This window comes from Rhinatrema bivittatum, chromosome 18, assembly GCF_901001135.1.
Source record: "Rhinatrema bivittatum chromosome 18, aRhiBiv1.1, whole genome shotgun sequence".
NCBI lineage: Eukaryota > Metazoa > Chordata > Amphibia > Gymnophiona > Rhinatrematidae > Rhinatrema > Rhinatrema bivittatum.
In genome coordinates, this window is record NC_042632.1 from 49,598,544 (window position 1) to 49,611,395 (window position 12,852).

Sequence of the window (12,852 nt, forward strand, 5' to 3'; positions counted from 1 at the left end):
CGAGAACTGCAATTTAAATTTCTATGGCACTTTTACTGGTCTCTGGACAAAGCTTTTTAGCCAAACAGTCTGACAGTAATCTATGTCCTAAGTGTGAGGCAGCTCCTGGTGACTATTTTCACTGTTTCTGGTCTTGTGCCCTAATTCAATCTTTTTGGTCTCAGGTATGACAAAGCTGTTCTGATATCTTGAAAACAGATGTTCCACTTGACTCATTTTTGGCTATTTGGCCTTATTCAGCCTTCCCTTCCAACTGTTGATGGGGGGGGGTTGTGCCTTTCTCAAGAAAGCTGGTTTGATAGGGAAGAAAGTTATTTTATTTACATGGATTGGTTTGATTGAACTACAATGAATGTTGCAGCTTAATTTGTTTATGAAACTGTTTACTTTTGAATTTCTCTCTGCCACAATAAGTTCTCAGAAAAACTTTCACATTATGATAAAATACGTGGGACAAATTCAGAGCTTCTCTCTCTCCAGGTTTCTCACATACCAGTGCTATCCTGAGTTGAGACAAATTTTCCAGCAGCGTTAAGACGTATCCTGGAGTTAAGGCTGATGAAGTCCTATCTATCAAGTTAGTCTTTATTGTAAAATACTGTTTCACTAGATAATTGCTCTAGTTATTTGTGTGTTATAGCTCTAGCCATGCTAGTGGGTGGCGGGGGGGGGGGGGGGGGGGATGATGGACAGCAGATACCCTGTACCATGTTTTGTTTTACATTGGTCCAGTTCTATGCTTGACTTGTTGTATGTGTGTTTGCTCTATTGCTATAATGGTAAAAAACTTTAATAAAAATATTGAACATAAATTCAGGTATGGAAGACTAGGCTATGTTTCAAATCTAAAAATGGACAATGTTTGAAGTTTGGAAGAGATGTAAAAGGTGAAACTGACTCCACAGGGTAATCGCTCATCTCTAAAAGGTCAAACTGCAAGGTCACATCTGTTCCATTACTGACCATGCAAGAAGGCAGAGTCTAAGTAATTCCTGACATACTGGGCAAATGAATCATGAAACCAATTTAGCTAACTTTTTAAAAGCTGAAAATGCTTTATATATCTTATTTGAGTAAGGACTGCAAGTCAGAAAGGAGGACCATAGAGTGGTTCAGAGTGGTTCAGAGTGTTCCAATCCCTCTCCCCGGTCCTTATTTATCTATTATAATATAAATTACTACTAGAGGCTTCTTTAAAATCACCAGTATTGTGATTTGTACAAGTAATGCATGCTGAAACCTTCAAGTTTCTCATAGTAAATGGCTATTTTCATTTGGCACTGCCTTATATCTAGGTAACCATGTGTCTTCTTATCCAGGGGATATGGTAACTCAGTCCCAGTTTTACCCCACTCTATACAGAGGAGGTGTAGTTCTGATTTCCTAATTAAGTTCCCTAAATAAAAAAGGGCTACACTGCCATGCATAGTGGGTTAAAAAAAAAAAACACCCAAAAAAAAACACAGTACTAGCTCAGCTGGCTCCCCATCTTAGACCCAAAACATTTTGCTACAATTCTACCACCATGCACATCATTTTCCTTTTAACTAAAAGGTGATAAAGAAACATGATGGATACTTAACCCTTAAAATGGCATCATTCTAAATCCAACCCTTGATGCCCTCTAATAAAAATCCTTCATTTATATCTAATAACTTTCTCAGAAAAGAGAAACAAGTATTTATACCATGTTTACACTTCTATTTGGAATCTGATATCTATATATTTGTGAAGGAGATTTAATGAATGGCATTTTTTTTAAGTCTATATACATTATCTCCTCAGCTCATTTTTAGAATTGCTTCTTAAAGATGTAGAAAGAAATATTTATAACGGGGGGGGGGGGGTAGGAAACAAAATAAAAATCCAAGCAATCAACACAGACAGCAAGTCTAACATGAGACAAACAATAGTGCATAACAAGGCATGGCCAAACATGCAAAGTAATGAGCAAAATGGAGCTGCCTTCAATAACCCACTAAAACCAGCAGAAAAACCTTTAAAAAAAAATCATGATATTAGCCAAACACCCTGATAGCCATGAAAACTGCAGGATGTTGATCAACTATTTTTAAAGGCATTTACGCAAATGATATTTATAGCATATGCCAGCTTATCTGTTTTGCGTAGTTTTCATGTTAACACCTTTTTAGAATGTTGATGTGCATATTAAGCAACTCATGCAACTAACTTACTGTGTTACATTTCAGTACTTAACATGGAAGGAGCATATCAAGTGATATCGGGACTATTTTCATGTTCCTGTATTAAATCCATAAATTAAAAAAAAACCCACACACAATGTAAAACAATTAAAAAAAAAAAAATCTTACCAGCCAAGTATTTTCAGTTCCTTTAAGCTACTCATATTCTCTCCAGAAGCATGGATTAATTTAACAGTGAAACGATGCACAAAGCAAGATTTGTTTGATAGTGCATTATAATATTCAGCACATATCCAGTTCAGTTTACAATTACAGTTCACTGCAATTCAGATTTGACTTAAGATATTCCATAAACAAGAAACAAACATTTATAATGCATCATAGCTTTTACATAAAATTTTTTATAGTAGTGCTTTCAATTTATTAAAGAATTTGTAAACATCAATAAATTAACATTTCTATAACAATATGATATACCTGGGTTGCATCTTTGTCCCCTTTGCAGTTCCACTTTTCCAAAACCCTAATAGCTCCTATTATGCACGGTTGCTGATCAGGGTTAATAATAGCAATGAACCATTTTCATTCGAAACCACAAGACTGTCAGGTGACAAATCAAGCAGTCTGAATTTAACTCAAACAAAAGACTCTCCATGCTGCAACACAAAATCCTTAATCGTATCAAAAAGAACAGAAAAACAACCTTAAGGAAAAAGAAATCATTTGCCAGAGGCAAGAAATGTGCTTTTGCACAAGGATCCATCTATCCGCTGCCTTACAGCCTTGGAATCAATAGTCTGCCTTTTTCTTGTATTACACAGTCCAAGATTTTTATACATGTAAATATTGTCTGCATTTCGTTCCTTTGTCCTCTCAAGCGTGTTACTGCAGAGAAGAGAAGATCCTTCTAATTTATCCAAAAGCCAAGAACTGGTCTAGCTGTCAGCGTCGACTGTACATGTTAGTCTAATCTTTCCTCCTCTTTAAGCGAATTCAATATGGGTCCCGCCTCCTGACCAGGGTCCCTTGGCAACTGTGGCTGTAGTCCTGTTGCAACTCCACAATCCAAAATTTGTCAGGCATTCAGACTGATCAAGTGAGAGAGAAAACAGAGAAGCCTCCTCTCAAACTCCCCCCTAGCATTCCTGGGAACTGCACGATGCTCACATTCAGCTCTGCTGTCGAGCCAAGACAGACCAGTGGAAAAGGAGGCACTAATATGTCATGTGACTCCAAGCTGTCAGTGTACGCCACCTGCAATGTGCAACGAACTTGCCAGCCAATCCCTACCATCATTCCTCTCCAATTTATGCGCACACAAGATTTTGACATTAAACACGTCTAAGTGTGTTTTTATGGATGTGGGGGTTTTCATACACAAACTACTTTTATAGATTTGGTGTGCAAGTCTGATTCAGGAAGTATATAAAGCTGAAAAAATCTATACTCGTTTGTATTCTATGTTAAAACCTAAATTTTAGCCTTCAGAAACAGATTCATAGGAAAAAAAAAAAGCTTCCTCTGAGAAGAAAAGCATTAAATGCATCCTATATGAGGATCAGAAAGAAATTGGCTAACACACCTGGAATAAGGCCACTGGTGATGCATATAAATTTCACAGAACAGATGTGGAACAAAACCCAGCATAATGTCTTGTGAAGTTTATAGCTGAGAACAAAATGTTGTAATTGTTCTTTCAATAACGATTCATTACAGGAAGGAAACCACTTGTCACAAGGGTAAAACCTCATACTCCCATGTCAGATGATAACTCATTACATTTATTCTTTGAATTCTGTAGTCTCTTCCCTTCACTTGAGAACACACACCCTGTCATCTCATCTCAAACTGTCAAAAAAAAGATTAAAAAAAAAAAAAAAGGCAAATCCCACCAATTTTTGAGGTAAAAATTGTATCTTTGTGCACCCCGTAGTGCTAGGGTTATTTAAAATCTTAACAATCGGATGTCTCTCATTGTTATCATTCATTTTTAAAATGTTTGTAACCTTCCTATGTCTGTAAACCATTACGATGGCTTTATGTTGAAGCCAAATGACGGTATATAAAACCTGATAAATACATAAATTGTGATAATTAGAATCCAGGCAATTCATAAAAATTATAAAGTCAGGAATGATATAAAAAAAAATGAGGCAGAGTGGTGGGAAGGTTCATATCTGCGGTAAACCTGAAGAGCTAGGTTAAAGTTCTGTATGCTCCACCTATAGCTGAGGTTAGGGTGAATGGCATTTCTTCAGTACAGGCATTCATCAGAGGTAGCTACTATCAACTCTAGTATTCGCTTGAGTAATCACGCCTTTAGTACATCATATCAAACATAAGAACACAAGAATTCCCATGCTAGCTCAGACCAAGATCCACCGAGCCCAGTATCCTAATAGTGGTCAATGCAAGAGGCAAGTACCTAGCAGATCCCATAAAGTAGATCTAAATCCTGTTACTCACTCCTGGGAATAGCAAAAGTTTTTTTTTTGGTTACCTGGCTAATAATGTAACGACGTTTCCTCCAGGAACTTGTCCAAACCTCTTTTAGACCCCACTATACTAGTCTCCTTGAACACGTCCTCTAGCAACAAATTCCACAGTTTGATAGTTTGCCAAGTAAAACAGTATTTTCTATGATTTTGTTTTGAATCAGCTGTTTTGTTTTTTGGGGAGGGGGTTAATTTATATTCCGCCTTTTTTAGTTGAAACCTTTTATTTTCAAAGAAAATCAGCACAGTACAGCTAGGTAAAGGACAAAATATCCAAAGCAGCAAGATGGAGAAAAAGCATGATGCATTTTGAGCACACACACACACACACACTCCAGGAAGAACCACACATACCACTGTAAATCACCCCTGGGTCCCAGACAGGAACAGTGAGCAAAACATTCCGATACAGTCATGTATGAATCTTTTCCCAATATTCCCACTAACAGTGCCAGATCTTATCATATAATAGATCTTTATGCTTCAAATTTATGTCAACTGTTTCATCACAGCCTATATCATGAATCTGTTTCTGCCATACCTCCGCTAGGGGTTTGTTTCCAGAGAAGCGCTATGGTATACCTTCCCGCATGAAGCAGATGATCTAACGTGCGCTTTGACGTTGGAAGACCCCTATCTGCCCACATATATGCCGCTTTGTCAGGCACTTTCAAAGCGGATTATGTTTTGGTACTATAGGTATTTCCCTATCCCTAGAGGGCTTACAATCTAAGTTTGAACCTGCAGCAATGGAGGATAAAGTGACTTGGCCCAAGGACAGGCAGTGGGATTTGAACCCTTAGATTTCCTGGTTACAGCCCGCTGCTCTAACCACTTGTTTCATGGAGTGCCTACTTGTTTTAGTATTATCTGAAAGGGTAAATAACCATCCTTCATTTACCCATTCCATTTATAAACTCCTGCGGTGTATGGTGACAATTACCACGCCTCACATACACTTGCATTAACTGTATTTGTGTTGTGGCAACAAATTCCTTAATTGCGAGCAGTGAGATATTCATCTCTTCTGCAGTATATTGGTATACAGTGCTGCAAAGGTTGGAGAGTCCCCTAGAATACTCTGTATTTTAGCACAATTTATACTTAAAACAAGACTAGATCCTAATCTGAATCCTCATAAGAGAAAGAACCCATACAAAAATCTCAGACAAAAAAATAGAGGATATATTTTGATTATTTATTCAACAAAAAAGATTCAATAATAAATATCCTTATGTGAAAAAGTATGTGAACCCTTCATTCCATAACTGGTGGCACCTTCTTGAGCAGCAATAACTTCAACTTAATGTTTCCTATAATTGTTGAGCAGTCTCTTATACTGCCCTTAAGAAATTTTGGCCCTTTCTTCCATACAGAATTATTTCGACTTTGACAGTTGAGGATTTTCTTGCATCAACAGCTCATTTCAGGTCTTGCCAAAACGTTTAATAGGATTTAGGTCGGGTCTTTGACTTGACCAATCCAATACATAAAATCTCTTCTTCAGCCATCCTGTAGCAGATTTACTTAAATGCTTAGGGTCATCTTTTTGCTCAGCTTCAGCTCATAGACGGATGGCCTAAAAATCGCTCTAGAATATTTTGATACAAAGCAGAATTCATGGTTCTAGCAAATATGGCAAGCCATCCAAGGTCCTGATGCAGAAAAGCAACCCCAAACTAGGATCTCTCTATTATCTTGTGTAAAGGGAAAAAAAAAAAAGACGACCTAGTCTTCAGCCACAGTCTGCCCTGTTGGAGGGCTTGTGCTCTGCCCTTGAGCCACAGGATAGGTCTGTTAATTTGCAATCCAATATGCTGAAGCAGCTTGCATTTCTGCTTTTCATCTAGACCTGCAGATCCATCCCTGAAGCCTCAGATTGGTATCACTGGGGATATACCAGAGTTCCTGGCATCTTGAGGGCTATGAGCTGTATTGTGAATCCCAGATGAGGAAGATTTGTAGTCCCAAGTACCTGTGAAGCAGCCCTGCTGAACCTGTTGTTACTATCTGTATGTGAAAGCTACCTAGAATATTCTGACCCAGATGTGGACCCGCTGTTATATGGTTATGTTTAAGTTAATAAAAGTGAAGAGAACCTGTTACTCTTATGTTATAAATAAACCTTACACTAAATGAAAACATATCTACATTTCAAATCCTGCAGTTAGCAAACTGACAGTTTGCCAGAAACCTTATGCTGTCCCCAGCACAAACCAAGCCATTATCTGTGCTGACTGTGGAGGATCCTCGCTTGCTAGCGACAAGCCTAGCCTTGCTTGTGAAAAGGACCTTTTTTGTCTGTTTTATTTAGGTGGAAAAGGGACTTAGCCTTTTTGCCTGGTTGTCAGCTAGGAAAACAAATCCTCCAGTTTAGCTAGTGCTAGGTGACAGCCAGGTTTTTATTTTATATTGCTTTATTTGGCTTCAAGTTCTGTTTCCAGATCCAGTTTTGGTCTTGTTCTAGTCTTGCAGCTGGATGCATCTTGCTGTGGTTGCCTGCTCTGATCTCTGGTAACACTGTTTAGACCCTGGTGCCACAGTTGCAGTTCACTGCCTTTTGAACTTGCTTTGAGCTCAGTGAGAAAGTTTCCCTTGCATTAGGACCCAGCCCCCAGTTCTTGCTTAAAGCCTTAGATCAGAGATGGCCAACTCCAGTCCTCAAGAGCCACAAACAGGTCTGATTTTTAGGATTCCCATAATGAATATGCATGATAGATTTGCATAAAATGCAGGCAGTGCATGCAAAACTCTCATATGCATATTCACTATGGATATCTGAAAACAAGGCCTATTTGTGGCTCTTGAGGACCAGATTTGGCTCCTCCTGCTTTAGATGCAATGTGGAAGCCTGGGCTTATACTTCTGTTGCCTTGTACCAGACACCTATACTTTTGGAGGGAGTGTCTGCTAGTCTGGCTATTATAGAACATATGTGAAAAAATGGTACCCACAAAAGTATTAAATGAACCCCAAAAGGCAAATCATTTGGAAATAATTTTTTATAAAATTAATTTTTCAATTTTTTGAAATTTTTTTTGAGGGAAAAAAGACTTCATAAACGAGCTGTGGCAAACAAATTGTCTATTTGTCCTTTTGAAAAATTAATTTTTGAAATTTTTGAAGAGGAAAAAAAAAAAAAGAAGTCAAAAGGATGAATATTCATATGGAGTTCGATGCAAAGCACAGAAGGAATTTATAGATCACACAAGTTCATTTGATACACAGTGGGCCAAATTTTAAAAAGTGCGTGTGGGCGTAGATTTGTTCGCGCAACCCGGCGCGAACAAATTACGCCCGATTTTATAACATGCGTGCGCTGCCACACGCATGTTATAAAATCCAGGGTCGGCGTGCACAAGGGGATGCACAATTGTGCAACTTGCGCACGCTGAGCCGCGCAGCCTTCCTCCGTTCCCTCCAAGGCCTCGGAGGGAACTTTCCTTCCGCCTCCCCCCACCTTCCCTTCCCCTACCTAACCCGCCCCCACCCCAGCCCTACCTAGAACCCCCCCTTACCTTTGTCGGGTAAGTTGCGCCTGCCTACCGGCCGGCCCGCTGTGCCTGGAGGCTCCGGCCACGCCCCGCCCCCTTTTTGCAAGCTCCGGGACAAACACGCACCACTGAGCCTATGCAAAATAGGCTCGGCGTGCGCAGGGGCAGATTTTCTCTGGTTACGCGCATAGCCTTTGAAAATCTGCACCTTTAAGAATACCATTTACTTTAAAAATGGAGGTTTTTAAGACTCATGATTAAGCAGCCCAACCGCTTTAGGAAATTTTTTTGCCACAACTAGTTTATGAAGTCTTTTTTCCATCCTCAAAAAACTGAAAAATTAAAATAAAAAATGATTACCAAATTATTTGCCTTTTGGGGTTCGTTTAATACTTTTGTGGGTACCATTTTTTCACATATGGTATATATAGGGTACCTATTGGCCTTATTGGTTTTTAATATATTATAAAACTGAACCACTAAATCACTGGAGAGACATTGGGATTGAGTAACCAAATCCTTGAGAAGATATTGGACCGTCTGGCTGCTCAGTAGTAGAAGCAAAGTCAGACCATGCAGAAATTAAATAAAGCAAAGACAAATCAAATCTCTCAGAAAAAGTGCAACAATCATCATTGGGGTAAAATGATGGTCAGAGCCCACAAGACAAGGTGTTACCCTAGACTTGGTCCTCAGTGGAATGCAGGGGGTAACAATAGCTGACCAGCTGGGCAACACCGACCACAACATGATCAAATTTGATATACATATTTTGCTGAAATTCAAGAAGCAGGATTATGAAAGAATGAGGAAGCTAGTTAGAAAGAAACTAAAAGGATTCAATAGAAGGGTTCAGGTGTGTGTGAGGAAGTGAATTCAGCTTATCAAAATGGGAAGAAAAGGACTAGAAAGATTCCTTTAAAAATTGGAAAATGGACTCAACTGATGAAAATAGAAGGGGGCACAAACAATGCCAGAGTAAATATAAAACAGGCCAAAAGGGATTTTGAGAATATTGGCAGGGAGATGAGAAGTAATAAAAGCTTTTTCCAGTATAACAAAATTAAGAAAGCAGCAAGAAAGGCAGTTGGCCCTTCTGATGACCAACAGATTAAAGGGGTTATCAAAGATAAGGCCATAGTAGATAAGATGAATGATTTCTTTGAGTCAGTCATCACTAGGGAGAATACTGGCACAATTCCCAATCTAGAGGCCTTCCTTAGGGATGATGCCAATAAAGTTCTAAAAGATATCATTGAAGAGCAGGAAGAGATAAGAATTATATATAGACTAAATTGTAACAAATCCCCAGGGCCGGATGGAATCCACCCAAGAGTTCTGATAACTAAAAACTGCACACACACCAATTTGCCACTAACAATGGCTGCTGTACCACAGGACTGGAAAGTGGCCAATGTGACTCAAATTTTTAAGGGCGGCGACCAGGAAGCCAGACATCAATATCAAGCAAGATAGTGGAGACAATTATCAAGAACAAAATCATTAAGCACATAAAAAAATGGAATAATTAGGAATAGCCAGAATGGATTTAACGAAGGCAAGATATGTCTCACAAATTTATCAGAATTCTTTGAAATTGCAACTAGGCACATGGATGCTGTTGAACCAGACGATACTGTGTACTTGGACTTTAAAAGCATTTAACAAAGTACCACACAAGAGATTATTCTGGAAACTGATAGGCTATGGAATAGGATGCAATGTACATTCATGGATCAGTAACTGGTTAAAGAGAATGAGGCAGCAAATGGGACTGAATGACTAATTCTCAAACTGGACAGGGGAATATAGAGTATCCCAAGGGTTGGTACTAGGTCCGATACAATTCAATTTGTTATAAATGATCTAGAAGATAGAGTAACAAGTTGGGAAATTCACAAGTATTAGCAAACTATGTAGTGTACTTAAAATACAAGCTGATCATGTAAAACTGAAGGAGGATCTAGAAAAAAATGGGAATTTGGGCCTTATGTTGATACAGGCTTTTTTCTGTCTCATGGGGAACATCTTGCAGTTGTGATACAGCATTGTCCATCCAAACAGTATACTTAACCTTCCTGAATTCTTCACCTGCCGCTACATGGATATTCTCAGTATTAATTGAAATTACATATCTTATCACCACTATCCTTCTAATCCAGCCCTAACATTTATATCTGATGCATCCTCTCTCAACCTCCTATATCCCATCAGCAGACACCTTCTCTTAACCCTCTCCCCTGTATCCCATTAGCACCTCTTAACTCCTCTTGTGAAAAATGTTTCCTATTCCTGTTACCTCATCCCTGTATATCTGTCCTTCCATGACCGCCTTAAGCAATGTACATGTCTATTGCTAAATGTATGATACATGAACACTTTGAATTACTGTAATTGGCTACTTGTAATATTTGTGTCATGATGTAAACCATTATCTTCACTTGAAACAAGTGTATATAAAATGGCTAAATAAATACATAAATGGAATTTAACTGCAAAGTGATGCACATTGGAAGAAAAAAAAAAATTTACCACTAGGACCAGATTTAACATTTTGGTGCCCACTGGCAAAATGCCATAGTGGCACCCTCTGATGTTTTGCCAGCACATCATCCTAAAGCAATAAAAGCAGGCTCCACTTTAGCCTGGATATTTGGCTCCTTCAAAATCTGGCAGCCTAGGCAGCTGCTTAGGTTGCTTATGCCTAAATCAGGGTCCCAATTACCACTACATGCTGCTGGGGTCCATTCTGGAAAACTATCATCTAGAAAAGGGTGCAAAAGTCCTGCATGCTCTCTCTTTGAAACCTAGTGCAAAGTCTAGGTCACTGGGACATATTGCAGGTGATCCAGTAGGTGGGAAGGAGCATAGATCAGTGCTGGCAATGGATCATCAAGGGCAATAAGGTTGGTTCTTCTTGTTCGGTAACGTGATTTCTCTTGCAGTTTGGGCTCTTCTCTCATGTGGTAGAGTAGAGGACAGGCTTACACAGATCTCTGGCTGGGAACCATGTTCCTCAGTATTCAGCTGAATCAGATCAGAAGCAAAATATGTAATACTCTATGTGGACAATTATGTTGCCTCCAAATAATCAGACCTTTTTATTTTAAACATTTAAGTATACTTCTTAAAAGGTACTTTTTATAACTTGTTTTATTTATTTACCAGAAGAGAAAATTAAAATGAAAAGAATAAAACAGAACCATATTTTAGGATACTCTGATTTGCAGTTAACAAGACAGTTTGAGTAACTTATTCAAAGTCACACAGTGAGATGTGGAAGTCTCATTCAGACTTGTTTTCAGGTTTCTAAACTTTAGGCTTTATTAACATACAGTGCTAATATTAGCTATAGTCTTCAACTGGCCTAGATTTTCAAATTGCTTTTCTACTATCATCTTTTACTTTCCATTGCAGCATGCTAACTTAGGAACTGCCTGCTCTGAAACATCACTTATGTACCTCTATGCTAATTCCTAGCTCAGCCCTTCCCTCTGTAATTAAACTTGCCTTGAGAAAGTTTTCTTTTGCATAATTCTTTATTCTTGTACGTACAATCAACATCTTCAAAAACGATCTTTAAATTATATTAATTAGTATTCTCTATTACAAACCTTGACCATCACAAACTTATTACAGTCAAATCTCAACTTCTTTTTACAACACACAGATGAGAATTTCAAGGTTTGCCAAATGCTTACAAAAGTACAAAAAACACACAGTGAACCTAATGAGTGACATGTAAATGTGGCACATTTAGGATGTGCTTTTTCCACTAAATATTTGCTTTGTGAATTTACATCTTAATCATGCTGAAAGGCACTTTTGCTCCTTGCTGGCATGCTCAATGCTTATTTTTTTCATTCTTCCTGAAAAAATGCTGGCAAGTTACACAAAAAGTATGAGATCACTAGAACAGCAAAAAGACAACTGTTTTTGGATAACCAGAAACGGCAAGTGAGAGGTTCTGCAGGTACCAATTGTAAGTTAGGGACTGTATGCTAAGAGAAAACAGGGAAGCTAACCAAATTGGTAATGCAGTAATAAAGGGAGATTTCAATTACCCCGATATTGACTGGGTAAATATAACATCAGAACATGCTAGAGAGATAAAGTCCCTGGATAGAATAAATGACAGTTTTATGGAGCAATTGGTTCAGGAACCAATGAGAGAGGGAGCTATTTTAGATCTAATTCTTAGTGGAGCGCAGGATTTGGTGAGAGAGGTAACAGTGGTGGGGTTGCTTGGCAACAGTGATCATAACATGATAAAATTTGAATGACTGGAAGGGGGAACAATAATTAAATCCACGGCTCTAGTATTAAACTTTCAAAAGGGAAACTTTGATAAAATGAGAAAAACAGAAAAAAAATTAAATGTGCAGCTACAAAGATTAATAGTGTACAACAGGCATGGACATTGTTAAATACCATCTTAGAAGCACAATCCAGATGTATTCTACGCATTAAGAAAGGTGGAAGGAAGGCGAAATGATTGCCTGTATGGTTAAAAGGTGAGGTGAAAGACTATTTTAGCCAAAAGACCTTCCTTCAAAAATTGGAAGGATCCATCTGATGAAAACAGGAAAAAGCATAAGTATTGGCAAGTTAAATCTTAACACATTGATAAGACAGGCTAAGAGAGAATTTGAAAAGAAGTTGGCTGTAGAGGCAAAAATTCATAATAAAAACTTTTTA

General features: G+C 38.4%; 1 protein-coding gene across 4 annotated transcripts in view; it reads right to left on the reverse strand.

Moving 5' to 3' along the window:
• LOC115079746 (rap guanine nucleotide exchange factor 6-like) overlaps positions 1–12,852 on the reverse strand; it is a 401,516-nt gene that overhangs the window by 350,257 nt on the left and 38,407 nt on the right. Inside the window, exon 1 of one of the 4 annotated variants that reach the window (XM_029583571.1) lies at positions 2,643–3,160. The exons of the other annotated variants lie outside the window; for them this stretch is intronic. Coding sequence (XP_029439431.1) covers positions 2,643–2,653 — 11 coding nt within the window. The 5' untranslated portion in view covers positions 2,654–3,160. Of the gene's footprint in view, positions 1–2,642; positions 3,161–12,852 lie in introns of those variants that run through there. 4 annotated transcript variants of the gene reach the window in all.